At 40.0% G+C, this 26505-nt stretch overlaps 1 protein-coding gene across 1 annotated transcript; it reads right to left on the bottom strand.

Moving 5' to 3' along the window:
* Positions 1-7365: 7365 nt before the first annotated feature.
* On the bottom strand, positions 7366-26136 carry hs3st3b1b (heparan sulfate (glucosamine) 3-O-sulfotransferase 3B1b). The gene is made up of 2 exons (XM_041973985.1): positions 25276-26136; positions 7366-10071 (listed from the first exon to the last, which is right to left on the bottom strand). The coding sequence occupies exons 1-2, from the start codon at positions 25854-25856 to the stop codon at positions 9453-9455; spliced, it is 1200 nt and encodes a 399-aa protein (XP_041829919.1). The 5' UTR covers positions 25857-26136; the 3' UTR covers positions 7366-9452.
* Positions 26137-26505: the final 369 nt, after the last annotated feature.

The following is a 26505-nucleotide window of genomic DNA, read 5'->3' as shown; positions in this document are numbered from 1 at the left end:
ACCTGCTCCTCATGGTTTGCAAAAACAAAATAGGAATTTATCTTGACACCTATGAGGCAGCTTATTATCAGAGCTACACTGAGATCCACAAAGGTGTTAAACATGTTGTCAAACACATGACAAACCTTCAAATAACAGTTAAAACTCAGGTTCCATATTGATTTGTGAATAAAAGGAAACAAATGACACCTTTAACAAGATTATTGTGGCTGCAAAGTATAATTTATTAAAAATAAAATCATCATGAGGGATTAATTCTATTTTGTAGTTTGAATCAAGTCAGTTGAAGATGTATGGGCTGTAATCCAATCAAGAGTTACAGCACAGAATAAGGTGCAATATTGCGTGTGAGGCTTTCACCAAGTTGTTGTTTCCTTTTTAAAGGGCTTCTCCGATGAGGATAAGACCAGACTAAATTTTTAATGCCCTGCAGCCCCGCTGCCATGTTTTCAGCCATTGCGACAAGGTTGTTTGGATATTGTGCGATTGCTTTGCAGCAGCTTGAAGCTAATATGATCAAACACACCACACAGCAACCTGCTCTGGAGGTATAGTGCCAAGGGATTGGAGGAGTGGGGGTTTGAATCAGGGAGGGGGCGGTGAATGAGAGAGTCAATAGGGGTTTTGCGTGTCTAGTACTGCCAGGTGTCTGTTCCCATCCCAAACCCCAAAGCAGCACCCAAAACAACCCAGGAGGCACCCTCGATGACAACAAGACATCATCTACAAACACCACAATTACCCCCTGTCCTTCTGCTCAGCTTCTCTGTTAATTACACAAACCATTTCATTCAAGATGGCTCACTTGGCTGCCAGCCTAGAAATCTGCAGCTGTCGGATCCATGAACAGGTTAATCAGGTTAGACACAAGTTAATACAGGTGGTTTAGATTCAGGGAACAAGCTGGATGTATGCCAAGAAAACATGCTCCACTCCAACCTGACAGCCTGGGACTTTAACTATTTTTTCATCGCTTCCACCACATCCTGTTTGTCTTCCCCTCCTGTGTGTCTATCAGTGCTCCAGCTGAGCAATTATCCTCCTCCAGACTTGTAAATATCAAACAATGATCTCTGATGAGAAGCCAGCCAGTACCTGCTTCTGGACAGGAAAACAGGCGGGTTTTAAAAAAACACATGTTCCTTTTTGTCAGTGGTTTCTGATAACTGTGTTTAAACAGTCACATTAGATAGACACTCATGTTTACCTTCAACAATATGTTTTTTTATTTTTTTTTATTTTTTTATTTTTTCTTTCTTAGAAGCAGTGCCACTAGTATAGACCATCCTCATAGCAATTTTTCTGACTGGTGGTCTCTGAGCCATATCTATCATCTTTGGATTGTGTGCTTTAGCTCACTTTTATTTTTTTTTACCCAGTTATAAACATGCAGCTGGCATTTTGGTATCCATTCAGCAATAAAGTCAGCTCACCCACAACACGTTTTCAGATTTAGATGCATAACAGTAAACTTTACAAAACTAATTTTAGCTTGGAGGACGCCCAGTTTTTATGCAAATATGATAAAATAATATGGAAATACCCCTGGTACACTCTGCTTTATTTCAATGTTTTTATTCCCTTGGTATGAAGTCTATGACTGACAGGAAAGACATAATTTACCAACCTTCTTATTTACCACTCACAGCATGCATACTGTGGGGATTTCTGCTATGTTCCACTCATTATAGCCCATATCTTTCCTTAGGGCTTGGAAAGCAAACATGCCTATTTTGTGTGTTCAGCAAATGCAAATCGGGACAGGAAGTTTACTTCCATTCAAAAATGTTATATTACATCTGAGCCTGCTGCAATAAAGTAAGACATATAAAGTTTAATTTCAATTACTCCACAAGTATTTAATCTTTTTAACTCTTCTTTATTTAAATATTTTGAGTAATGTGAGTAATGTATTGCGGTAGAGGGTCCTTTATTGTCTTTGTTAAGGCAACTACGCAGGAACACACAAACAACCACAGTATCTACACCCTTCAGATCAAAATGAAAACAATGATTCTGAGCTCAGTTTACCTTTAAAAATCTAGATCAGTCCCCCAAAAATACACTTTAACTGGCCATGCAGCTGAAACTGCAATAAAAAAAAAAGAAAAGCTAATCTGATTTTTTTATATATATAATTAACTCCCAAATATATTTATTATACTTTACAATTAGGACACTAAATTTACTAAATCTGTGTGCCAAGAAAATTCTAATTTCATATCCAAACTGCAGCAAATAGGACAAAGATGAATAAGTGGACTTGTTTAAGTAAGATGGAGCAACAAGCTGAAACCTGATACTCAGTGATCAAGTGTAAAACTCCAGCAGAACTGACAACAAAACACAAGCTGCACTCCATCTTTTTCTCATCTATAATTCAGGGTGATGTTTACCTGTTGGAATAGCTGGCTACACTTTGAAGCACAAAAAAATAAAATAAAATAAAATAAAATAAATAAAAATCACAACCTAATGTCAACATTCCTGCTCATGGACAGGTTTATGAACACATCACCTCTGATACTGTGAACGAACGCCCTGTTAATACACTGAGGTGTTTCAGAGCCTTGTAAACAAACAGCCCTGGAGGTGTATCTCATTATGAGCCAAAAGGAAACACTGGCTGCTTTTACAGGGAGTGAGGATGTGGGCAACAAGACAGGGGCATTTCCGATAACCAGGCAGACTCAAAACTTCCAGCAGCCAAACCTCCCACACAGCCGAGGGTCACATGAAACCACAGAGACCCCCCACTTCCATGACCACTGAGCAGAAAAGAGAAAAACAAAAAATTTGCTGGGACATTCTTTTAAACTGCTCCATAGAGAGCCTGTCCACACCACTCAATCACACCAAGTTTAGTGAGTTGTAGGTTTGCTTTTCCATGCTTTATAAGTGTAAATATTCCAGTGTAAAATGCCACACAAACAAACTTGTGAACCAAAAGACAGAAAGAAATACAGTCTGACACCACACAATAGACATTGGTAATTACCTGAGATATTCAAAGACTTTAAAATGGGGTCTGTTAACTGTTAATCCTATAATAAGCACTTTAGACTTTGTAGTTTCAAATAGAAAAATAACTAGATGCAAATTACTGGCACAGTTACACAAAATGTCCAGCAAATTAGAGTTTGCTGGTGATAAAAGATTTTAAAAGAAAAAAAAAAAAAAAACGTCACTACTTGAGCATATGTTTTCTGACTCTGATTAACTCCATCCTCAGTCCCTTGCCTGTTGCTGCATTTTTAACTAGGTTGGTCTGGACCAGGAGGAGTTTGGTCCTAGAGAGCCACAGTCCTGCAGGTTTTAGATGTCAAATTGAATGGAAGTTTATCAAGTCCTGCTCAGTGACTCGTTCAAGTGAATTAGGTGATAAAACATCTAAAACTTGCCGGACTGTGGCTCCTCTTTTCTTTCTTTCTCTCTTTTTTTAAGTGAATGCTATGAGGATTATTTGTAAAGAAATTACCAAATTTTCTTTAATTTCCCACAAAACTGCCATTTCTACCTCAGGTTCATCTGCTTTCAGTTTGTTAGTCACCATCAGTGTTTAACGCTGTGAAATTTGAACTGCTTTACATTTGAATACCAGAGGTGTGATTTTGATTGACAGGTGTAGAATCAATCCCTCTTGATGGAGAAAAGAAGCTGAAACATTGCTGATTGGCTAGGAATGCAGAGAGCTACGAGAGTCTGGACAGAGCCAATGCGAGAGCAGCCTAAGGTCACCTGTTAGCAAAAGGTTGGAGGTCTTACATTTATACAAGAAGTAATTAACCAAATAAAACCAGCTGTCGATCAATGATGACCTACCAGACACATGGAGGCACACTGTAAAAGTAACCTATTTCAGGATATTAATGACTTTGCATTATGTCATTTTATGTTTAAGAAGGGAAGGAGCTGCTGAGGAAAGTGCCCCATATTAACAAGCCACCACTGGCTAGGAAGCGTTTTAGTCTCAAAATACTTACTTGTGTTTTCACAGTAAGGATGAGACATAATCATTCCTTCATATATAAGGAGACATAACGTTTGACTTAAAAAGTCTTTCTCAAACAAAACTGTTCAATGTAACATACAATGAACAATACAAATAAAGAAGAGCAGCACGAGATTAAAGATTAAAGCAGGATGTTTCCGTTTGGTACATTTGTTCACTACCTGCAGTCATGCAACATTTTGGATTATGTTACCTGAGAGTTCCTCACCATATATACTGTGAAATGTAATTTTGCCTACACACTCCCCAGCTGTGACCCTTGGCTTAGGTGCTAATGGTTTTTCTTTGTACACAATCTGTGCAGTGTGTGTGGGGGCGGGTTAAATCCAAACTATGGTTGCTTGTGTGAGTAACTGTGTCCCTGAGCAGGTGTACAAATGGATACTTTCCATTGCCCAGGAAAAGTGTATTAACACAAAGTAATGTTATAGCCCTTACTCAGTGTACCCATATTTAAAAATGCAATAAAATATCTCAAAAAGCTTCATTTACTGTTCAGGTTTCCAACTTGTTCCTTTTCAGTGTTGGATATGAAATGTTTTATAAAACCTTTGTCTGTGAACTGTTGCAAATAAACATTTCCATGACTGTTTCTGGCCAGAAAAAAAAGGGCATCCACTGATCCAAGATTTCTGGGTCTTAAAGGAAGCTGTAACTGGTCACTGTGCCCCCACAATAAGAGTGATTTTTTTGGGTGGCATTTCTGAAACAAATACTAAGTAATATACTCAAAGAAGTAGTGGTGGATAACATGCAATGCCTAGGAGAACTATAGATAAGCTAATAGATCAAAAGTTCAAGACTACTGAATGAATGGAGTTCCTTGCATCAAATGTGTGTACATCTTTATCTTTGGGTAATGTTTAAGATGATAATAAATTTGGAAGACCATGCCATGGGCCATTTGGTGAAGAATTATTAACTGAAAACGATGACAACCTAACTGAATAAAAAGCAACCATTAATCCAAAGCTAGTGCAACCTAACAAAAACGCTAAATAAGCAACTGAGACACAGTCCAGTATTAAAAAGTATTAAACTGATATCTGCTACCAGTAGAATGGAGTCACCTCTTATGTAACTGACTTAGTGGATAAACACAAAGAATGTACAGTACGGAGCTGAAACAATCATCCCCTCAGCAAGGTCACACCAAGCTTATCACAGCAGAAAATGAGGATGAGAGTTAAGCACAATTACAAACTGAATTAGAACCAGAACCATATAGCAGCATTAAAACCACCACCAAGATGGATGACGCTTTACCAGCGCAAGATAGAGTACATTAAAAAGTACTTTCTGCTTCTGGCAGTCTTCTTCATGTTATGTTGTTATGTTATGTTATGTTATGTTATGTTATGTTATGTTATGTTATGTTATATTACGTTATGTTATGTTATGTTATGTTATGTTATGTTATGTTATGTTATGTTATGTTATATTACGTTATGTTATGTTATGTTACGTTATGTTATGTTATGTTATGTTATGTTATGTTATGTTATGTTATATTACGTTATGTTATGTTATATTACGTTATGTTATGTTATGTTATGTTATGTTATGTTATATTACGTTATGTTATGTTATGTTACGTTATGTTATGTTATGTTATGTTATGTTATGTTATGTTATGTTATGTTATGTTATATTACGTTATGTTATGTTATATTACGTTATGTTATGTTATGTTATGTTATGTTATGTTATGTTATGTTATATTACGTTATGTTATGTTATATTACGTTATGTTATGTTATATTACGTTATGTTATATTACGTTATGTTATGTTATGTTATGTTATGTTATGTTATGTTATGTTATATTACGTTATGTTATGTTATATTACGTTATGTTATGTTATGTTATGTTATGTTATGTTATGTTATATTACGTTATGTTATGTTATATTACGTTATGTTATGTTATGTTATGTTATGTTATGTTACGTTATGTTATTTTATGTTACGTTATGTTATGTTATGTTATATTACGTTATGTTATGTTATATTACGTTATGTTATGTTATATTACGTTATGTTATATTACGTTATGTTATGTTATGTTATGTTATGTTATGTTATGTTATGTTATGTTATGTTATGTTATGTTATGTTATGTTACGTTACGTTACGTTACGTTACGTTATGTTACGTTATGTTATTTTATGTTACGTTACGTTATGTTATGTTATGTTATATTACGTTATGTTATGTTATATTACGTTATGTTATGTTATGTTACGTGATGTTATGTTATGTTTCTCTATAAATAACTCTAACTTTTCTTCTTCTGTTTAAGTGGGTTATGTTTTGGCTTCTCCAAATGTCTAAATCCTACTAATTTCTTACAGTTCGGTCGTAAACGAGGACTTCCTTTTTCTGTTCTTTTCTTTTGTAGTGCATTTTGCATTTTCAAGGTATATTGCTGTAGGTTTTCATGTGTTACCACCTGCTTTAGTCTACCTATATGTTTCCATTTAATATCTGTCCCACAAATATTAGACACAGCTAAATGAGAACAACCAACTTTTTTGCCATACTCCACATCGAATTATCTTCTTGAAGGAGCTTCATGTTTCAAGTGACCTCTGTCTTGCATATTTCCTGTAACTTGTTCCAAACAAGTGGAGCATATCATAGTATGAAAGCACTCTCTTTCAAATGCATATTAAAAGCATTTGTTTTAGAATTCCAAGTTGTAATTCCAGATTTTTTTTCGCCTGTTTGATTCAATATTTTTGTCCTTTACTTGATCTAAAATAAATTTAACCATTTATTACAATACTTTGCAATTGGTTTTAGAACTGCTTGACACTTTCTTCTTTCATTATATCCAAAATAAACACACCTTAAACACATATTTCATTCATTCATTAAAAAGGTTACATCTGAGTGGCTTTTAAACAATGAAACCTTTTAATAGAACCAAGGAAATAAAGATCTGAGTTAAGAAATTTAGGTAAAATATATACTTTTTATTTATTTCTTCTTACAAAGAAATATTATCAATGTTCATTATTTAATCGTCTAGAAACATCTGTTCCATTTTGCACTGTGTAAAATTAACTCCTTTGATTTACATACCACAAAATACTTGATTTACACATCTTTTTTTCATTTTTGTACATACAGATCTGCTAGTCTAATACATATATGTGGATAAGACAAACATTTCCAACATTTCTTAGATCTCAAAACAGGCTGAATAAAACTCAACCATAACCGATGCACTAACATGGAGTAAAACCATGAATGCAAATGTTTTTATTTCCTTTTTTGTGTTTTTATTTTTGTTTTAAAATATCCCCTTAATTAGATGAATGTGACCAGAATTCAAATGTAGCATTTCCATAAGTTTAAGGGAAAATGTCTGATGTTGCTTGTTTAGAGAAGAACTCATTAAATGCTTGTTTTTTTGTTTTTTTTTTATCAGTGAACATTGCACTAAGGAGAGAGGGAGACGTGAAACCTTTCTCCTCATAAATTCTCACTTAAAGTATCATCGTTCAGGCAGAATGAAAGTAAAAGATACTGCTTCAGAAAAAGAAAAAAAAAGTACAGTGTAACATCCTCCATCTCTCCTGCAACCACTGGTTTGGAGGTAAATCAGTTGGTTGGTTTCAACTGCAAAGTACAGCTGGATTGATCAATATATGTTTTTTTATGACAAGAGCAGGCTTATAATTGTGAATTGGACAGTTAAAGAGGCACAATTTTTTCTTAATTTTAAAAGAAAAGGATGAGCAAATTGAACTTTAAAATTATTTGAGGGAATTATGTGAGGAAAGCTTGTGTACATTCAGTCTGGGCTCTGCCTAAACACATGAAACCCTTCTCTGGACACAGATAACCACTTCCTATTATGCCTGCTGCATTTACATAATGACCACTACGCAGAGCATGCATAGCATAGTGCAGCACAGAATCTCATGTGCCCATATAATAGCGTGCCACTTGCTGGAGAGGCATCATTGAAAACAACCACACGTCTTCTCCCTCTTGCATATCAAGAATTCAAGTAGAAAGAGAAAAACTAAGAGGCAATGCAGGGAAAAGCACATAGAGTCTAAGCTGTGTGAAATATGATATTACCCTACAGTTGTTTTTTTTTTTTTTTTTTTTTTTTTTGGCAACAGGTAGAGTTTTAAGATCTATTGTGCAGAGGTGAAATGTGAGGATGATGATGGTGAATAAGGCATAAAGTATATAGGCCATGCATGATGGCACATGAGGTTTTCTGATGATACCGGAGGTTAGACAAGGAAACCCTGCCTGAGGCTAGTCATGCTGTGCTGTGAGTGCTTCACAAAAACCTTTCCTGCTCCTTTTATCTCGTCAGTCTGCAATCTAAGACAGGGCCTGGCGGACCTCTTTCTGTTTGAAGAAGTGCCATTTCACTGAGGCAAAACCTAGTTGCTGTTTGTTTGTCATCTTTTCAACCTTTCTGCTAGATTTCTGGCAGATATGCCCCGGCTGCTCCACGCAAAGATTGAGGTTCACACTCAAAGACAGTGAAAAGAAGGCACACACTTCCCCTGACCTGCAGAGATCCGACTCTGCACTCAACAAATCAAATGCTTCTCAAGGAAATTTGATTGAGACTTTGTGTGACCTTTGAACTGAGCAGATAGGGCAAGAGCCTGGCTCTGAGCCAACACTGCTTCTAATAGGGAGCTGGGGAGCGGCGGCTCGATCGATCTGCCAGCTACCTTTACCCGATTACCATAATGTTAACATGGGCCCTTATGTGGTTCGAGATGGGATTTAACGTTTGATGGATGGGTCATTCATTAGAGCAGGCAGCAGGAGTGCTGAGAATGAAAGGGCAGCTGTATACTTTAAGCATGAGTGACACAATGAGTATCAATTAGGCCTATTGATCAACCTGTTATTGAGTGGAATAGGACATTAGCTCTGTTGCTTAGGCTGATGCAAGTGCATGAAAACTGGGCTTTAAAAAGGATGTGAAACACTTTATAAAAGATCACACTCAAAGTTTGAAGAGGATGGAGGTAAAGTTATGATGCACATATAAATGAGGATATGCATGGATGGGTGTTCTCCACTTCTCTGTGAGCACTCTGTACCCGTAATATGGTGCTTTTACATCTTCCATCTTAGTTTCTATTACAGTCATTGCTGATTATCTGCATTATGAAGCACCGATAAATCCACTGAGTTTACAGGATCACAAGAGCGGAGCAGGAGAATTCAGACCTAAGATGAGGAATGTTAAAACAACATGTGGGTCAGATGTTATGTACAAATATGGTTAGGCAGCTTAGTGAATTAATTGCTTAGAAATAAAAATAAATTATTATAAAATAGATTTCTGTACATTTACATATATATAGCAATTTCTCCACATCTTGCGATTGATTTACAGAAAAAAAACTGCCTCAATGATTTTAAAAAAATGTCTTTTGTGGCTTCCATATCAATCCCAACCAAAATTATGTCCCGTCATCTGATAAAACTTCATGTTGAAGGGTCTGTAGAAGTCCCGTAGCCTCTGCACCACCTCGGGATCAATGTTCGGATGGGTTCGGCCTTTGGTTTTTCCCAGGCAGTGCGGCTTGCTGCTGCCCTCCGCTTTCTTGAGGCACGGGAATCCCTTGGTCTGGTTGAAGTAAAAGTGTTTGTCTGTGATGATCCTCTTGAGGCCTAAAAAGTCCTGCACGCGACCCAGCTCTCCGGCCGGGTCGCTGATCAAACGTTCGCCGCTAACAAACAGGATCTGGTCCATGGGGAAGTACTGCAGCCAGTTGTCCAGGTGCTTGGCGTAGATGCCGATCTGGATGGCGCTCCATGAGGTGTCTATGAGCCCCGTAGTCCTGTTTTTGAAGGTGAGACTCTCAAAAGAGGGAATGTCAGGCTTCTTTGACAGTGTCTGCGTGTAGTCTGAGATAGCTCTGGTGACGGGATCCCTCACAACGACGATTAATTTAGTGTCCCTGGACATGGCTGATATCCTCGCCGGAGCCTCTCTGGTCACAAAGTAGCTGGGGGTTTTCTCCATGGTGATCTGGCCCTCCAGGGTCTTCGGCATCAGCTCCCTGAAGAAAAAGAAACAAGAGGAGGCAAAAAGAAGGTTAAGAGAAGGGTAAGGCGGAGAAAAGTCTTGCATAATGTAATCAAGTTGATTGAGTGTACTATGTTCGGCAATCAATGACTCACTGAGCCTGTTTAGTCTTATTAAAGAGCTTGAAAACCTATTAGTGAAGGCGGTTCTCCAACATCAACAAGCTGAGTTGGTTGCAAGATATCTCCCTCCTGACAAAAAACAGAAAATGCTTATTTACAACATAAACACGGGTACTTTTGAAGGAATTTCTAAACATGGCCAAGCTTTTTTCAACCCTATTAGGGGATTAAGAGCTGCATTTTTCTGACATCAGCTCATTTTCATAAATCCTTCTCCTCCTCAATGATTATAACTAATGCTAGAAACGCTAAAAAATATTCAGTGATATTTAGAGTAATATAGTTTTTTTTTTTAACCTTAAGGATGTCACAGAATGTTTGACTTCCAATAGCTAACTTGTCTTCCCTGAGTTTGGCTTTCCACAAACCTCATTGCTGGATGTAATGTTCCAAAGTGGTCAGGCTCAATTAAAAATCCCTCCTCCCTTTTTATACCACCCAATCTGCTTTGCTGACTCAGGCATACTGTGCCATGGAGCCCCACCCAACATCGGACCCATAAATGCATAAAAAAAGAAAAAAAAATGTAACAGTACTGAAAGATGATGCAGCCTGTAACAGAAAGGAAATCTATTTTTTTTTTTACAAGAATGGTTTTCAGGGGGTGGGCTGGTTGATGAGCCTTATACAGAAAGGCAGACATATAATTGAGCAGTATTTGAGAGCAACTGGTTTTGGAAGAAAAGTGAATGCCCTCTGATCTCTCTGCATTAGGTTTCAGAATTGTTGGCCAACCGTGAGAGTCTAGATTATGGTGGAGGCGATAAGAGCGGTTTGACTGACATTGAGAGATGGATCGCCTTTCTCTTTCTGGCCTTCAGACCTGGAAGAAAACCAGCCTGTGTGATTTACATGGGATCAAATGTGTTTCTGCTTCTCAACAGATGGAAAAGGTTCAAATTATGGACTGCTGCTGTTTTTTTTTTTTGTTTTTTTTTGTACACCCCACTGCGAACCCGAGCTTTTCTAGACGTTACTCATCGACAGTCGGATCAGACGTCAAACTGATTTTACCCTTCTGGCTCGCTGACACAATGTCAGCGTAATGTGAGAAAAGAGCAGATATTGTCAGCAGAATTCACAGGGAAGCGAGCTGGCATCGTTTACTGCCTCGTGCACGCTCTGACATCTTACCTGTTGTGTGCCATGATGTATAAAAAGGCAAATTTAAGCAATGTCCACCCCTGACAGCTCAACATACAGCAAAAAAGGTAATAACTGACCCTCAAGGCATGAAAAAAACAAAATGACGCACCAAAATCCAACTGCACTTGAAGGAAAAGACAAAGAAAGAGAGAGATAACTGAAGGCACTGATCTATCAGGGTGAACACACTCTCACAGATAAGATTTCTGTTGCACCCTAAAGCCACCTTTTGTTGTTTAGGCTTGAACGCTGATATGCCTTTGTGTTGACAATACTGTAGCAGTGGATCCCATTCAGAATCTGTTGTAATCCTACACAATACATTTGCAAGCTGAGAGGTAAAAGATGTTGAAGCTACAATGCCGCACAATTTCCTTGCTTTCAGGAACCTGTGATTCTTCCTCAAAGCTCCAACTGCTACTCCTCCTACTCTAAAAAACCTGGAATCTAGTTCATGTCCATCTCACTCATGGTTAATTCATGTGACATCAGCTCTCTGTCGATGCACATATTTGTGAGCAAGACTCTCCCCCTTAAAAGAGAGACTCTGGAGTCCCAGGGTAGTGCCAGGTAACCATGGTTTTGGCAGATTTGTGTAATCTTAATGCAGCTCCAGTGATCTAATTATGATAACATCATTTTGATTGCAGACACGGCAATGCAGCAAATAGAGGGAATGCAAGGCTGCCCCCAAAAAGTTCATTATTACCCTGTTGAAATCAAAATAGATAAATAGCGCGTGTGCATGACAGACAAACCATGTCTAGGGATAGAAAAAAAAGAAAACAAACAGTGAGTAAATTCAGAAAGATGTGCCACAATTTCAAACTGTTTATACAATGCCTCTTTAATAACTTCAAGGAGAATAAACCGAACATGCTTGACTTGACTATTCGTCATTCTCTCACTGCACAATGGCGATAATGCCTGCATGCTTTTTGTCATTCCTTGTGCCAACATACAAAAAGAGTCCGGGGCCAAACAGAAGAATCAAATGGCTCCCCACATAATCCGATTTCAACATGACAATGCAGCACGGAGATAGGGAGGAGACCTAAGTTACAATGTGCATAGTGATAGATTATGCTGATCCAAGCTCAGGGAATCCTTTTTTTTTTTTAACATCTAGTATTGGGGGTTGCAGAAGCATAAAATAAGGGGATGGTCAGACAGCAAGAAAGAAAGTGATGAGGAAACTCCTTAAAAAAAAAAAAAAAAAAAAAAAAAGCACCAACTCTACAAGAAAAGCACACCCCTAATAAAAAACCTCCACCTCTGACTTTGCCCACTCTTGCTGCCAAAGAACCCAAGAGGAGGGGAATTTTAGTGGGACAAGCAGCTCTTGGAGGAACAATGCCTATTATGTTCCCTTTTGATTTATGAGGTTCTTCTTTTAAAGATTTCGTCAGCAATCAGGCAATTCTGTGACACAGGGCTCCTCTTTTTTCCTGCTTTTCTTTCAAAGTGCACCATTGTCCCTGAGTGGAAGGGTGAGCAGGGCAGTGGTCAGGGCAGAGGGGCGGGGATGGGGGCAGGGTAGAGAGGAGGAAAATAGAGGAGGAAGGTAAAGGAGGAGGGGGAGATGAGTGGAGCACTTCTCCATCCCTCAACCTCGAGTGAGAGAAGCCTTTTGGAGAGCTCTTAAGTGAAGCGTGTGCCAAAATTGCCCTCCAAACACCCTGTTCCACTTAGATAGCAATGATTCCTCAGGGTCCTACTGTCTACTATAGGAACAATGATAATGTAAATAACTGATATCATGAAACAAAACTACCCGTTTGCTTGATGCTTTCTCATATCTGTGTTTTTTTTTTCTTTTTTTTTCCTTTTTGCCCCTCTGCACCTTCGTCCTCTGAGAATATTTCCAAGTTGAAAGACATGCCAAAAGCAGTGATAAGACAGAAAGCAGAGGCCCTAGTCAGTGACAGCATCAAACGAGGGCCGGCAGAGTGGCCCTTTGGCCTGTGTTTTTAGACTCCTCGTCCCTGCTGGAGCTAAACGGGAGGCAGGAAGCGAGTTATTTCTGTCTGATGCCTTTGCCTCCCTCCTGTCACGTTTGATTTGATGATAACGGGCTGCCACTTAGCCGCCTGTGTCGCAGCATCCTTGACAAAATGACTAGTTTGCTCACAGACAAAAGCAGAAGAAGCTCTTTGGTGGTGCATCTGTTGATTTTTCTATTTCATACAAAAGGATTTTCAATTGTCTCACATGTCTGGATGTTGAAAAGCATTTGAATCCCAAATTAGGGTTTGTGGATTTGAATATAGACAAATCAGAGGACATTTTGTATCTACCAGAAGGGGGGAGGGAGTGGTTGAAGCTGGAGCAGTTTCTATGGCTTGAAGACCCTGGAGTACGTGTTGTCTTCCCCTGGGAGGTAACACCACCCAAAACAACAGCGTACTCTGAACAGTCCACAAAGTAGCTTCAAGTTTAATGAACCTGTAACAATAAACTGAGATAAGAAAGCAGAATAATTCCTCCTTCTGGGAAATCAAGCAGGGACAACCACAACATTGCTTTATAGTGACACACAGCCTCTACTCTGCCCTTCAAACTGCTTTCTTTTCCACTGATCTACAAGGTTCACTCGACCCCTGGCAATCAGGGCCTGAGGTCTGATAGCAAAGTGACACTTCACAAGTGGGAAGCATGAGAGGGAGGAAATTAGGAGAGAAGTACTGAAAGGCTTTGTTTCTTCTAACAAGGGCCTCTTAACCGAGCCCTTTTCATGAACTGATGTGGCGCATATTTAAGCATTTTTTAGGAAACACAAAGAAACAGTTTGATTCCTTATTGGCAGATAAGGATCTGGAGTTCCATGTTCGTTTGAAGTCAAATGTGTCCTGAATTTGAGCTTTTCAATCCCTGGAGATGACGAGTTTGGGCAAAATGTGCAAAAAAATGAAGAATATTAAGTTGATATTGATGCACAAATCCCTTTTACAAGTATGTTTTTGAAGACAAGAGGGAATGATGGATGATTAATGCATGAATTCATGCAAGAGCTGCTGGTAGATAAAAATGTGTTCATTATTAGTATGCAGGTTTATGAAACACACACACATATTTTATGGTCACTACTAAGGAAGGCAGGCATGCACGCCTCTGTCAGCACACTAAATATTTTCAAAGTAACATTTAAGCTCATACAGAAGCTAGACATTTTGAAATACACCCCACAGTTTCTGGAGTCTGACATTACATCCAACCACATAGCATGACTTTGGTTGTAAATTCAAAGAATAAAGAAGGTGGTTTATGGTCCTCTGGGCCACTCTGGTGCAGACAAGAAGAAGAGCGTTCTCTTTCAAGCACTAGAAGTGGGGTCCAGCTGTTAGTATGTGGACACTTAGGGCTTCCTGACAGTTCATTTCCTGGCTGAGAAGAACCAGAGTTCCCTCTTTAAAGCTGAGATCTTGCAGGAGTGTATGCTAAAGAGGGCTCTGCGTGTGTCTATATGTGTCTGGGTTTTTGTTTGGATAATTTGGAGGAGATAGAAGAAAAAAGACATGCACATCACAGCACATGCTATTTAACAAGTCTCTATTTGTGCATGTATATTTAGCACCTGTGTGCAATGTTACTGCCTCATCAACCTGATCATACTGAGGTTTCAAATTAACAGGCTTCACTGAATAATGGTGTCACTGGAAACTCAGGAAGGTGGTTGAGTGGAAGCCTGTCCAAATCATCTGTCTGCTAAAAGGATTAATAATTCATGCTAGCCTAGTATCACAGACTCAGGCCTGGATGGCAGAGCCCTGCATTGGATGGGGCAGATCATGCAGCTATAAGGAGGGAAGCTGCCTGACAGCTAAATTCCTCCTCCGATTACTGGGAACGTTTTTGTCAAAAGTGCCTGTCAGTAAGACTGGCGCTACTGTGGACTATTTTCTGCTCTATCTGTGCTGCTTGACGAAACAGAATCTGTTTAGAAAGGCTTATAGCCTCGCCAACAGTTGCTAGCCACTGGCCAACCCAAAATTAGGCTGAATTTTTCAAATTCCCTTAAAGATGGATGAATGAGACAGTCAGATTTGTGAGCAGAAGACCGTGGTTACAACTGGAAAAAATTAAAACACTCATACAGGCTTTGGTTTCACAGTACATGGAACATTTCTACTAACAAAGTCTTCATTAGGGTAAAGTTTGAAGAATATGGTGCAACAGCTCACTGACATTCTGACACCCAACTATGTCTGGATTTGAAGTCCTGATCTGGTTGATGAATGCAGCTCCCAGACCCCTGAACTCCATGAGACATTGCACCATGTCAGAGCAGCATGGGAATCTACTGACCTCCCAAGTAAACAAAACAGTTAACACACCAGATGCAACCCATCCATCCATCATTTTTAACTGAATCGGGGAGCTGTACGCTCCGTCCGCGTGGAGCTTCCTGCTGCCCAAGCGTGTAGGAGATGCAAAGTGAATGACAGGAACAATGAATCAACAAGTGGGAGAAGCAGAGTCAGGCCTTGTGGTCAGAGATTGTCCAGACTGGTTTTGGGCTCTAACCCAGCCTGGTTTTGGAGGCAACATCAGACAGTAGTACAGTAGAATAAATAAACAGAAACTAACCACCACATATTATATCTTGGACTACATGTCGGCCCCTCTTCAGCGGTACGACCTGAAAATACTGTGTGAGGTTGAGACATTCCTCACTGACACTATCGTGGTTGCCTTATGATGGGCAGCACCGTAGAGGCGTGACAAGCACAAATTATTCAGTTTTATAAGAAACTATCATTTTTCCCACAAAAAAAGGAAAATCTGTTTTCAAGTAGATTTGGTGCTTCTTTTTTTTTTTTTTTGCACCTCTGGGAAAAAAATGGGGGGAACTTACGGCGCCACAACAATCTTTCAGGCCTGGAACCACAACAGATCTCAGCCGTAGATGGCTGCCTAGAATTACTTGTTAATAACACTGCAGCAAAGCGAGGGAGCCCACCATGTGGCATAAATAAAACAGCAGAGCTGGTGAAAGGGATGGCAGAGAGCAGAAAATAGCAATACCTCTCCTCCCCGTCCCTTCATGAATTGGGAAACAGCATTCCTTCACAAGTGTTGTCTCTTTTTTTCTTTTTCCTTATCTATTCAATGATGTTGCCCAGAAAGCTTCATTTATCTGGCTTTCTTTAAAAAGAATTAAAGATGAAAGATCCCATCGTTTTGGTGACACTTAACACAACATCTCACCACTTTGTTTGACATGCGATACAAGATGAGTCACTGAATGCCTCCACGGCAATCGGACTACTTATTGTTTGTGCCTTGGCCAGCAGACACACACCCACACACACACTTTGAAATCCAGCACTTTGGTGATATTCCCCAGAATTTGTTTAGCACTTGTAATCCTCTCTAATCAGTGTGTTTGCTCTGCGTGTTTGCTGAAGGTGTTAGCTCGAAGCTAGCCACACATTCCACCACTCCATCAGTGTCAGGGTGCGACTGCTTGACAGCTGGGACGAAGGAAACCGATGAACTGTGACGGAATATAGAAACAATGAAGGCAAACAACAATAAGAAAATGCAGGTGAAGACTTGCAGACGTGTGTGTGGGTGTGTGTGAGTGAGCATTTCGGGGTGTTGTTGTGTGGGTGTGTAAGGCAGACTCAGCCATTCTGACTGATTTCCTGACACTTGACATGCACCAGGAGGCAGACTCCTTGATCTAGCTACAGCAAAGATGAATAAAAGATGAAACAGACTCGAGAAGAACATACATGCCACCACCCCCCACTCCCTAGACGTGCACACACACAGGCTGAAAGAGTGAGCGAGCTGCTTTGCATCCTGTTTGAATTGGCTGTCATCCGTAACTGGCTGCACACCTCTGTGAAGACAGGTGAACTACAGTGTGTGTGTGTGTGAGTGGGGATTCCCCCCCTTTACTGTATGTCATTCACTCAGCAGAAAAACCATCTTCCTGTGTGTTTGTGTTATTATTTTGCCTCCGGTGCTCATCCTGCAGCTGTCATTGCAGGTTAATGCTTTACAAATTCCCAAAGACACGCTGACACCCAACATATAATTAGCCATAATGAATAAGACAGCACCGGTCGTGACAATTAACCCGCTCCTTTCAGAGATGGAAAGTGTGGCATCAGAATTCCTCAGGTAATCCTATACTTTTCTTTGGATTTGGAGTCCTGTATTAATTTAGAGCACCATGAAGACAGCAACCCATTTAGAAATCCTGTTTAAGGACAGATTAATGTAGTTATTACTGGCTACATTTTTATTTTTCTATTTAAATGAATGACTGAAGCATTTATATACTGTTTTAAGAAGAGGTGGATTCAAGCATTCAACTCATCCAGTTTTAGCTATCTTCTTTATTATAACAGGCCGCTTGGTGGTGTGGTGGTTAACACCGCTGCTTCACAGCAAGAAGGTCACTGGTTACTGGGGGGAGACTCGAACAGTGGTCTTTCTGTGTGGAGTTTGTATGTTCTCCCCGTGTATGCGTGGGTTCTCTCCGGGTACTCTTTCCTCCCACCATTCAAAGACATGCATGTTAGGTTAATTGGTTACTCTAAATTCTCCCTAGGAGTGTGTGTGATTGTGAGAGGTTGTTTGTCTCTCTGTGTTGGCCTGTGATGAACGGCGACCTGTCCAGAGTGTACCCTGCCTCTCCACTGCTAACTGCTGTGATAGCCCCCATTACCCTAAATTGGACTAAGCGGTACAGAAAATGCAAAGTGAGCGAATAAACATATAAAAGTTGAGTCTTTTTTTTTTTTTAACTGCAGACACCTGCGGCTTGTGTAAGGCGTGGGGTGGGGTTGTGTGTCACAGGCGAAATGAAAGGAGGTGTTGTGTACAGAGGGACTGAGGTGTTAAACGCAATAATAAGAAAGGGAAAAAACATTTTAGAAAACAACAATAAAACTAAAACAGCAGCATTGTAGAAAGCAAGACGAAACAGTAAATAGCATTTAGGAAAAGACAGAAAATTAGAAACATTTAAGAAAACAACAAAAAAATAAATAGAAAGCAATACTTTAGAAAGCACAACAAAAAAACAAGGACGCAACTACTCAAAAAACAAATAGAAATAGTTGTTTTTGTTTTTTAGATAATGCAGTGTTTTGGGTCTTTTCTTTTTTAATGTTCTTTTTGTTTTATCTACTAGATTGCTTATTTTCTGAAACATGTTTTCTATTTGATGGATTTATTTTCTTTAATATTGTTACACTTTGTACTTTTAGTCCTTTGTTTTGCACAAAACACTGCACTGCTGCAAAGACAATAAAAACATTTAATTCTGGAAAAGAAAACACAACAAAATAAAAAACAAATTAATTTCAGAAAATGAGAATTTTTAAAATGCTGTTGTGATTTCTTTGAAGTTTTGTTGTCATGTTTTTGTTAGCAGTTCCCCAGCAATAAGGCTGTGGTACCTATAACTGGAAGTCATTACACAAGGTCCATGTCATTTGATATAGTTTGAACATGTTCAGATTGACACACTTCTGACTCATCTAATGCACAATGCTCAAATTCTTTTATTAAAGACCATATTTTTCATCCAGATTAAATTCTAAATAATAAATATCTATTTATGCCTTAGTTTGTTAGAATACAAGTAAGTAACCAAGTTAAATAAAATTTAAAAAAAAACAAATACACATATTTAATTAAACAATTAAAATGAGCAACAAAGACATTTTAAAGACAACGTAACACCAAACCTATATATTCTTTATTTTTAATTGACAAATTTTCACATAAAAATGTTGCAAAGATTTAAATATCCTGTTTTTCTATGTTTTGGTATAAGATAAAAAGCTAATATCAGTAAGGTTTTATTCTAGTAAACAGTCTTTGCAGTTCCTGTAACTTCCTGCTGATTCAAACTGTTTAAGGTGGCAAAAATAAATAAATAGATAAATAAAAATAAAAACCTTTGCATGGTGCAAAATAATTGGCACTGAGTAAAATGGGGCCAGGTTGTCTTTCAGTTAAGCTGAAGTGTTTTTATATCTCTTATGAGAGCACCGACTGCGCTGGGAGAACATCTAAATGGAGAGAGCGACTAGTGTCGAGCAGCCAGGGTGGAGAGACGACTCAGGGCTTCTAATGAGCTCTGCTCTTTTACTGCCAGGCTAATGGAAACCTCGGGGGACCTCGGTCGCTCTCTGTCTGTGTGTGTGTCCTCTCTCCCACAGGCAGATACACTCTCCAACACCCTAATGGTTACCTCTGGGACTTTATACCTGGGACAAGTGAAGCTTTACAGGTTTGGAGTCATCACAATGTCCTCTTCCTCTGACTACTTCTATTTCTCTGCCTTCCTCAGAAAGCAGCGCGGACTTATTTAACTAACCTATTTTTAATGAGTGTAACAATATCAGTGCTTGTGTTCTTCGGCCTCCAGGTGTTTTTTTTCTAAGTGTTTATTTAGCAGCAGTGAATGACCAGAGGGAGGATGTCTGGTTTTGTTCTGACGTGTAAAAACATCCAAATTATTACCTCGTTAAGAATGGAGTAATTCACACATGGCACAGAGGGAGGACTTGTTCGCTGCTTTCTCCATCTTTCTTTCTCCGTCTAAATCTACTTCATTAAAGTTCTGCCAGCATGCTATTCTTGGCGTTCCTATAATACCTTGACTGCATCCGTAAAGCAGGGAGAAGACAAAGCCAACACACACCAGCCGTCACATGAGGCTGCTTCCAGTGTGAACAAGCACAAACAATAGTTCACTTTTTATAGGTGTGTGTGTGTCTGTGTTTTCCTGCTTGAATCATCCTTGTGAATTCAGAAGTGTGTGAATCTTTGACGGCAACTTCCTGTCAGGCTGCTCTTTTATCATCTGCTTCAGCAGGAGGTTCTTGTCTGTGGCAGCCATATTGTCTTCACTGGTGTGTCACTGGACACCAGGAGGAGGAGGAGACCCTCTCCACAGGTCTCTCCTTTCACTATTAACCGGTTGTAATTTGGGAATGAAAGCTGCCTTTTCTCCCTTTCTCCACCTCCTGGTCGCTGTGTGTTCTCAAACAGGCCATGCCAGCTTAGGCAGCAGGGAGAACGGGCCTCCTTTCTTTCCATGCTGACCAAAGGGAGAGTGGTCAGTGCGGCCTCCAGCGAGCTCCGCCCAGGGACCGGACAAACCGAGCATGACATGTGACGCTATTCTTACACATCAGCGGTACAAGTGCACAGCTGGAGAATGTGGAACGTCTCATAAGGGGTGGGATGATGTTTAAGGGAGGAACTGGGAGGTGGAAGTTTAGCCGACAGAGAGGCACAGGGATTGTTTTTTATGTTGACCACTGTGATTGAGGATTTGAGGAGAGGATGTGAACCTGCTGTCAGCTGTACGGTTGGCTGGCCGGCCGTTCAGTCTCCGAGGAGCTGCAGGGTTCCAGGAATCAGGAAGCAATCAAAGAGTCAAAGCATCTAATCATCTGAATTCAGACTTGTCTTCTGCACAACTGGACAAAACACTTGAAAATGCTGCACAAGCAGTTTCAAAATCCTCCTCATTTGCATAACTGCAGAACTAATTTTTTAAAGTGTTGTCATCTTCACCAAACTGTAAAAACTTGTAGCTTCCTGCAGCTTTCTTAAGCTTTCATCACACTGACTTTATCAGCAAGCAGACGTGAGTCTGACCCCAGTCAAAAGCCCTTAACCTATTTCTACACATTACCTCCAATCAGGCCTGACCAATCAATACCGGCGATCCCAGAGGAGCCAGTCCACGGTGACATTTGTGTACAATGTCTGAGGGTTTCAGGCTTTTGTGACAGCAGATGAAAATTATTTGTGGTTTCCCAGCTGAGCCTGTTTAAATTGAAAAAAAACACCTCAGACTTCTAACAATGTATGCAAACATCCTCAGTGGATGTTTTGCCAGTTTGATTCCTTTCACTGGTGCTCTATAGAACCAGGTGGCCCTGCTTGGCCATTGAGAGGAAGGAGGAAGGGCGAGGTCAGTGGCAACACAGAATGTACGGGTCACCTACATCGAAATAAGAGCACTCCTGCTGCGAGCAGATAAAAGGCAGTGCGCCCATCCAGAACTGTCCCTGACATGGCCAGGAGCTGCAGCCTGACTCCAGCTCAAGAACCACGAGTGGGGGTGGAGATTGATAACGGCTTTCAAACAGTGCAGACTTCCGTGAGTAAGCCAAGTCTGATAGTGGAACAAGTTTGTTTTGTTTTTTTTCTGTTTTCCTTGAGGGAGCACCCCCTTTTCAACAATGCTCCACTTGTCCGTTTTGTGGCTCTATAAGTAGCTTCTACAGACGCTGTATTGCAAGTCTGTTTACCTCCACAGAGTTTTATCACAGTCTAGATACAAAGGTTGACCAGAGAGACATCCTGCTCAGGGGTGGCGCCAACTCAACCCCACCAGTCTCTTGACAGTAACTGGAGCCAAACCTTTGATTACAAACCACATCACACTAGCACTTAAGGCTTGTCTAGTTAACCGTGTGGTCTCCAGTAGATGTGCTGCATCATTATGAAGCACCAGTTCTTTAAAAAATTAAACATGTTATAGTGCAGAACTCAACAACCAGTTAAATTTAACTTTAAAAGATTACAAACATAACACTGTCATCCAATAAATTTCACACCACCCCAAGGCTATAAAGTCTCTAAATACACTCTTTCCAACATGCTGCAAGCTGCTCTGAGGGTGGAGCAAACAGAGTCGGTGGCGCTCGGGACTGACAGTGAGCTCAGACCAGAGCCTGCGACACGACAGCAAAACCACAGCGCGGCAATTAAGTATCAAAGACCCTTCAGAGCCAATACAGCCAAACGGAATATGAAGAGAGCAACACGCACCGCAAACTGACAGGACGACACGAGGACTGCAGTCAACAAGAGCTAGAAGTAAATAAAATAACTTTTGACCAGGAAAGCAGCAGCAGTGGGAGAAGGGAAACTTCCAGCTGATCTGTGTGTGCTGCAGCGTGAAACTTTCTAATAAACTGCAATTAAATTGGAACAAGATAAATTAAAGTGAGGGGACTGAGCGATTTCAGCTTCAGAATGTTGGAATAAACCAAATAAAAAATGTTTTTTTCTTCTTTGCCTTTGTGACCATATAACTGTCTCCCTTTCTTTTTTCTTTCTTTCTGCTGTTAATCAACTACATTGCTTAGGATAAAAAAAAAAAAGCCAGCAGGCTGAAAATTGCTAAAGATGCTGCTACTAAGAGAACTCTTTTCAGGAATTATCTTTATGTATTTACCCTCATTTGTGGACTTAAGATACGAGTTTTTTCTTTGTTATCAGATAACTCTAGTTTAACTTTCTAAGACTTTTCACACGAAACAGGTGCAAACAGAAAATAATGAACAGTCCGGTTCACATTCAGTCACAGCGGCCTGTTGAGCTTTGACTCTTTTTCTGTGTGTGTGAATGTGTGTGTGTTCTTACGAGCCAGTTCATGCATGACCTCACTGTGAAAATGTGTACCTCCTGATACAAGGACCCCTCGGTCAAACGCATGAATCATGTGTTTGTCTTTGGTGCAAATAAAAACTGTCAAGGAACATCAGAGATCCACAATAAGACTTGTTATCTCCACCTCCTTTCATTTTCAACTTTCTTTCCTTCGCTGTTTTCTTGCTCTCTATGGCTGCATTTATTTGGTGGCATTCCAGCCCTAAATGCGTGTCCATTGAGAGGGGTGGGGGGGCGAAAATGGTGAAAGCTGGCTACAATGATGGACGCCAGGGCGATTGTGCAAATGGACAAACAAGGAGAGGTGAGTTGCACAACTCAGACACAAAACACACTCCATAAAAGACCGTGATCAGATCGGGTTCCCACAGAATGTATTTCAATGCCATGCAATCCCCCCCCACCCTCTCTACACACACACATCATCTCCAGTATCTGCTCCAATAATGGGACAGTTAGAAGGATCTGTAAATAAAGTATTTCCTTTCTCTGTCCATCCTTATGCAATAAAAGAAAAGAAAAAACTAACTTTTCCCTTCTCTACAGGGACTTGAAACACCAGCTGTTTCATTCAAACATACAGTTCTCACTTTAGCTTCTCCATAAAAGTTTGTCATGACAGTTTTTTCTGCTCCAAAACAGCAACTTGACTGAACTTTAGTCAGAGAAAAACAAATAAATGGATTTCTGTTTGGCACATCCATCACAATTCCTCACATTATGATCAGCTCAAGTGTTTTCCTATATCGTTTATTTTTGAAGGCAAAAATAAAGAAATAAAAAGTAAATCATATCTGTATGTTTGAGCTTCATTTATTAAAAAAAGCTGAAATCACAACTTAAGTATTCAATTTCACTGCCTCAAAAGCAAGCAGACGCTTTTCTGCAGTCCAGAAAAGTTGGAAAGTTGAGTTAAATAACAAACTTAAACCAGTAAGTTTGCTCAAAGTTTGCATCAAAAGCAGGCGCATGAATGTCCCACAAATTAAAGAATGGTTCTTTACTTTAAATGCTGCCAACACTTCAGCCCTTTTTCCCCTCGATTAGGTGGAACATAGCTGGGCCCACTTCCACGTTTCATGTCCAGCATGTTTAACACGTAGAATAAAGCTGTTAATCTGGCCAGAAAGAAAATCTGTGCTCATGGATGAGCTGATGCTTTTTATATTAGAAAAAAAATTATAAATAAATAGAAATGAGTTTTAATGACATACTATAAGTAGAGGGAAAATATAACATTTAAAGTTGTAATATGAAGATAATTCAACAGCCAATCAATAAATTGATCAGGCTATAAGGTTGTATTTACTAGCTATAATTTAACCTCTATCAGCCTGTTTTAAAATTACCAGCCTTAATCAACCAAAAACTAATGGGAAGATGAGTCAAACTCAAGCAGAGATTTTATTTTCATTTAATAAATTAAATGTTTTGTGACCAGCCAAGTGAAGTAATTAAGCTCAACAGTCCCTCAGCTCATTATATTAACACTTTGTGATGCAAATGGACGGGATAACGTTAGTTTATCAACCTCAGAAGACGTTTTGTTCCACAAAGGCTCCTCACTTAGTCCTGTAGTCCCCCTCTCTTTTAGTATTCAGGCCTGTGGAGCCAGTTGACACAAAAACGGTCCAAACTACATAAAGCCTTTCAGATCTGGACACACAGTTCGGTTAAACGCTGTTGTTATCCTTTATAATTCAAAATGAATTAGTTTTGTGTCTAATCAAACCGAGATCAGAAACTTTTTGCTACCCAGATGGAAAAAATCAGACTCTCAAAAGCTTTAGGTTTGACTGATATTCAAACTCCAGGTCCGTATAAACGTGATTTGTTATCTCTAAATAACAAAGAGGAAAAACTGAAATTCAAAGTCTAAACTTGACGGAGACGCGTGCAGTGTTGCGCTGCGTCCAACAGAGATCACTGCACATCGCAGATCCAACCCGGACCCCGTCCGCGCTAATCTACCCCCCTGCTTATAATGACAATTTTCTCAAAACATAATTACATACACCATCGATCCAGTGTGCAATCAAGCCTCACAATTAAAGAGTTCATTAAAATTTTGTCTAATCTGTGCAAGCAAACAGACGCGACAAAGCAAAAGTCACAAGCAGCGCGAGTTTATTTCGTTTTCTAAACTTCAGATTTGATAGTTAAAATGTTAACTTTTATTGGGTCACATCCAATAAACCAAATTAGAGTTAATTTGATTATCTGGTTGTATCGAATATTTCTGAAAGTTAAAAAAAAATAACCAGATAAAATGATTTGCGATGATAAAATACGAACAATCCATTAATTAGGCACCGTCGTTGGCGCACGGATGAGTGTCAGCAGCATCTCCTTTCCACCCCAGTGCCATTTTCTCTTTAAAATTATCCCGTGGAGAAATACGAAATATTTAAAATAACCCCAAAATATTTGCATTTAAAGCATAAAAACAATTATTTATTTATTTTTACCTGTACCACTCCAGTCCGTTCTCGTAGTTCCGATCGAAGAAGTGCGGCTCCGCGCCCACGGCTCTGATGTCTGGGTGCACCCGCAGGAACTCCAGCAGAGCCCGGGTGCCTCCTTTCTTCACCCCGATGATGATCGCCTGCGGCAGCTTCTTGCTCCCGGAGCCGTTGGAGAAGCTGGACATGGCGCTGGGATCCGGCGCTCTCTGCTGCTCGCCGCGCATCTCGTCCCAGTCGTCGCCTCTGTCCGTCTCCAGCTCGTTATTGAGCAGATCTCTAGACGCTGCGGTCCTGATGGACGGCTCCTCGTAGTCGCTCTCTATATCCTCCCAAGGCTGCGGTTTGGACATCAGTCTGGACACCAGGTCCGTCCTGCTGCTCTCTGTCCTTTTGCCCACAGCCGAACTAGTCTCCTTGCCCCGGTTACCCTCCACCACCAGACTTGGCATGTTGGAGCAGTAGCCTACGCAGGAGTACAGCATGTATACCCAGATTACAAACATGATGCTGAGTAGGATAAGTTTCTTCTTCACGGGGCTGGACCAGAAGGCATACAGACTGTGGCAAACCAGGCTATATTCCATAAGCCTTTCGGTTGGAAATCAAATCCCAGCGGCGCATACTGCCAAACTCACTCTGGGTGGCACCTCTGCAATTCGCGCAAAATTAACCACATGCTCACCTTAAACTAAAAATAAATAAAAACTGACGAATAAAATTCGACAAAAACTAATCTGAATATTGTCGAACAAAGGGATAAATCCAGGAATGATAAGGCATTGAGGAATTTGGTTTTCATCATAACTATGGCTGAAAAATGGCAAACTCTTGAGCTGCGATAGACGCTCTGCGGAGCCGCTCCAGCTTCATCTCAGGTTTGTTACAGCAGCTGGTTGAGCTACAGACCTTATACAGACGTACGCGGCTGAGTGATGGCAGCGACAGCCAATCGTAGTGCGGAATGTAAATACACAGCAGTTTGTTGATAGAAACGGACCAATCAAGGCGAAGAATGGGCGGGCCCCGACGTGTGATCCTCGGGATGGAAATGAAGTGTGAGTCGGACTCTGCTGAGTTTGAAAAACTTTCTTATTTGGCAATTAACTGAGGTTTCTGCGTGCACCCGCGGGCTTAATTGTTCAAAGAAGTTTGGATTAACTGAAAATTATTATTTTTATACGTTTATAGTGTGGATGTTACTTAATTTGTGTCAACATCTTTTTTTTATAAATA

This window comes from Melanotaenia boesemani, chromosome 21 (assembly GCF_017639745.1).
Source record: "Melanotaenia boesemani isolate fMelBoe1 chromosome 21, fMelBoe1.pri, whole genome shotgun sequence".
Taxonomy (NCBI): domain Eukaryota; kingdom Metazoa; phylum Chordata; class Actinopteri; order Atheriniformes; family Melanotaeniidae; genus Melanotaenia; species Melanotaenia boesemani.
The sequence above is the reverse complement of the archived record's forward strand: the minus strand, read 5'-3'. Positions and strand labels throughout refer to the sequence as shown.

What these genes read in the sequence shown, in the direction of transcription:
- hs3st3b1b (XM_041973985.1), bottom strand. Translation starts at nt 25,856, where the DNA reads ATGGAATATAGCCTGGTTTGCCACAGTCTGTATGCCTTCTGGTCCAGC. An exon ending in AACGGACTGGAGTGGTACAG is followed by an intron (nt 10,072 to 25,275) that starts GTAAAAATAAAT and finishes CTTTTTCTTCAG; the next exon opens with GGAGCTGATGCCGAAGACCC.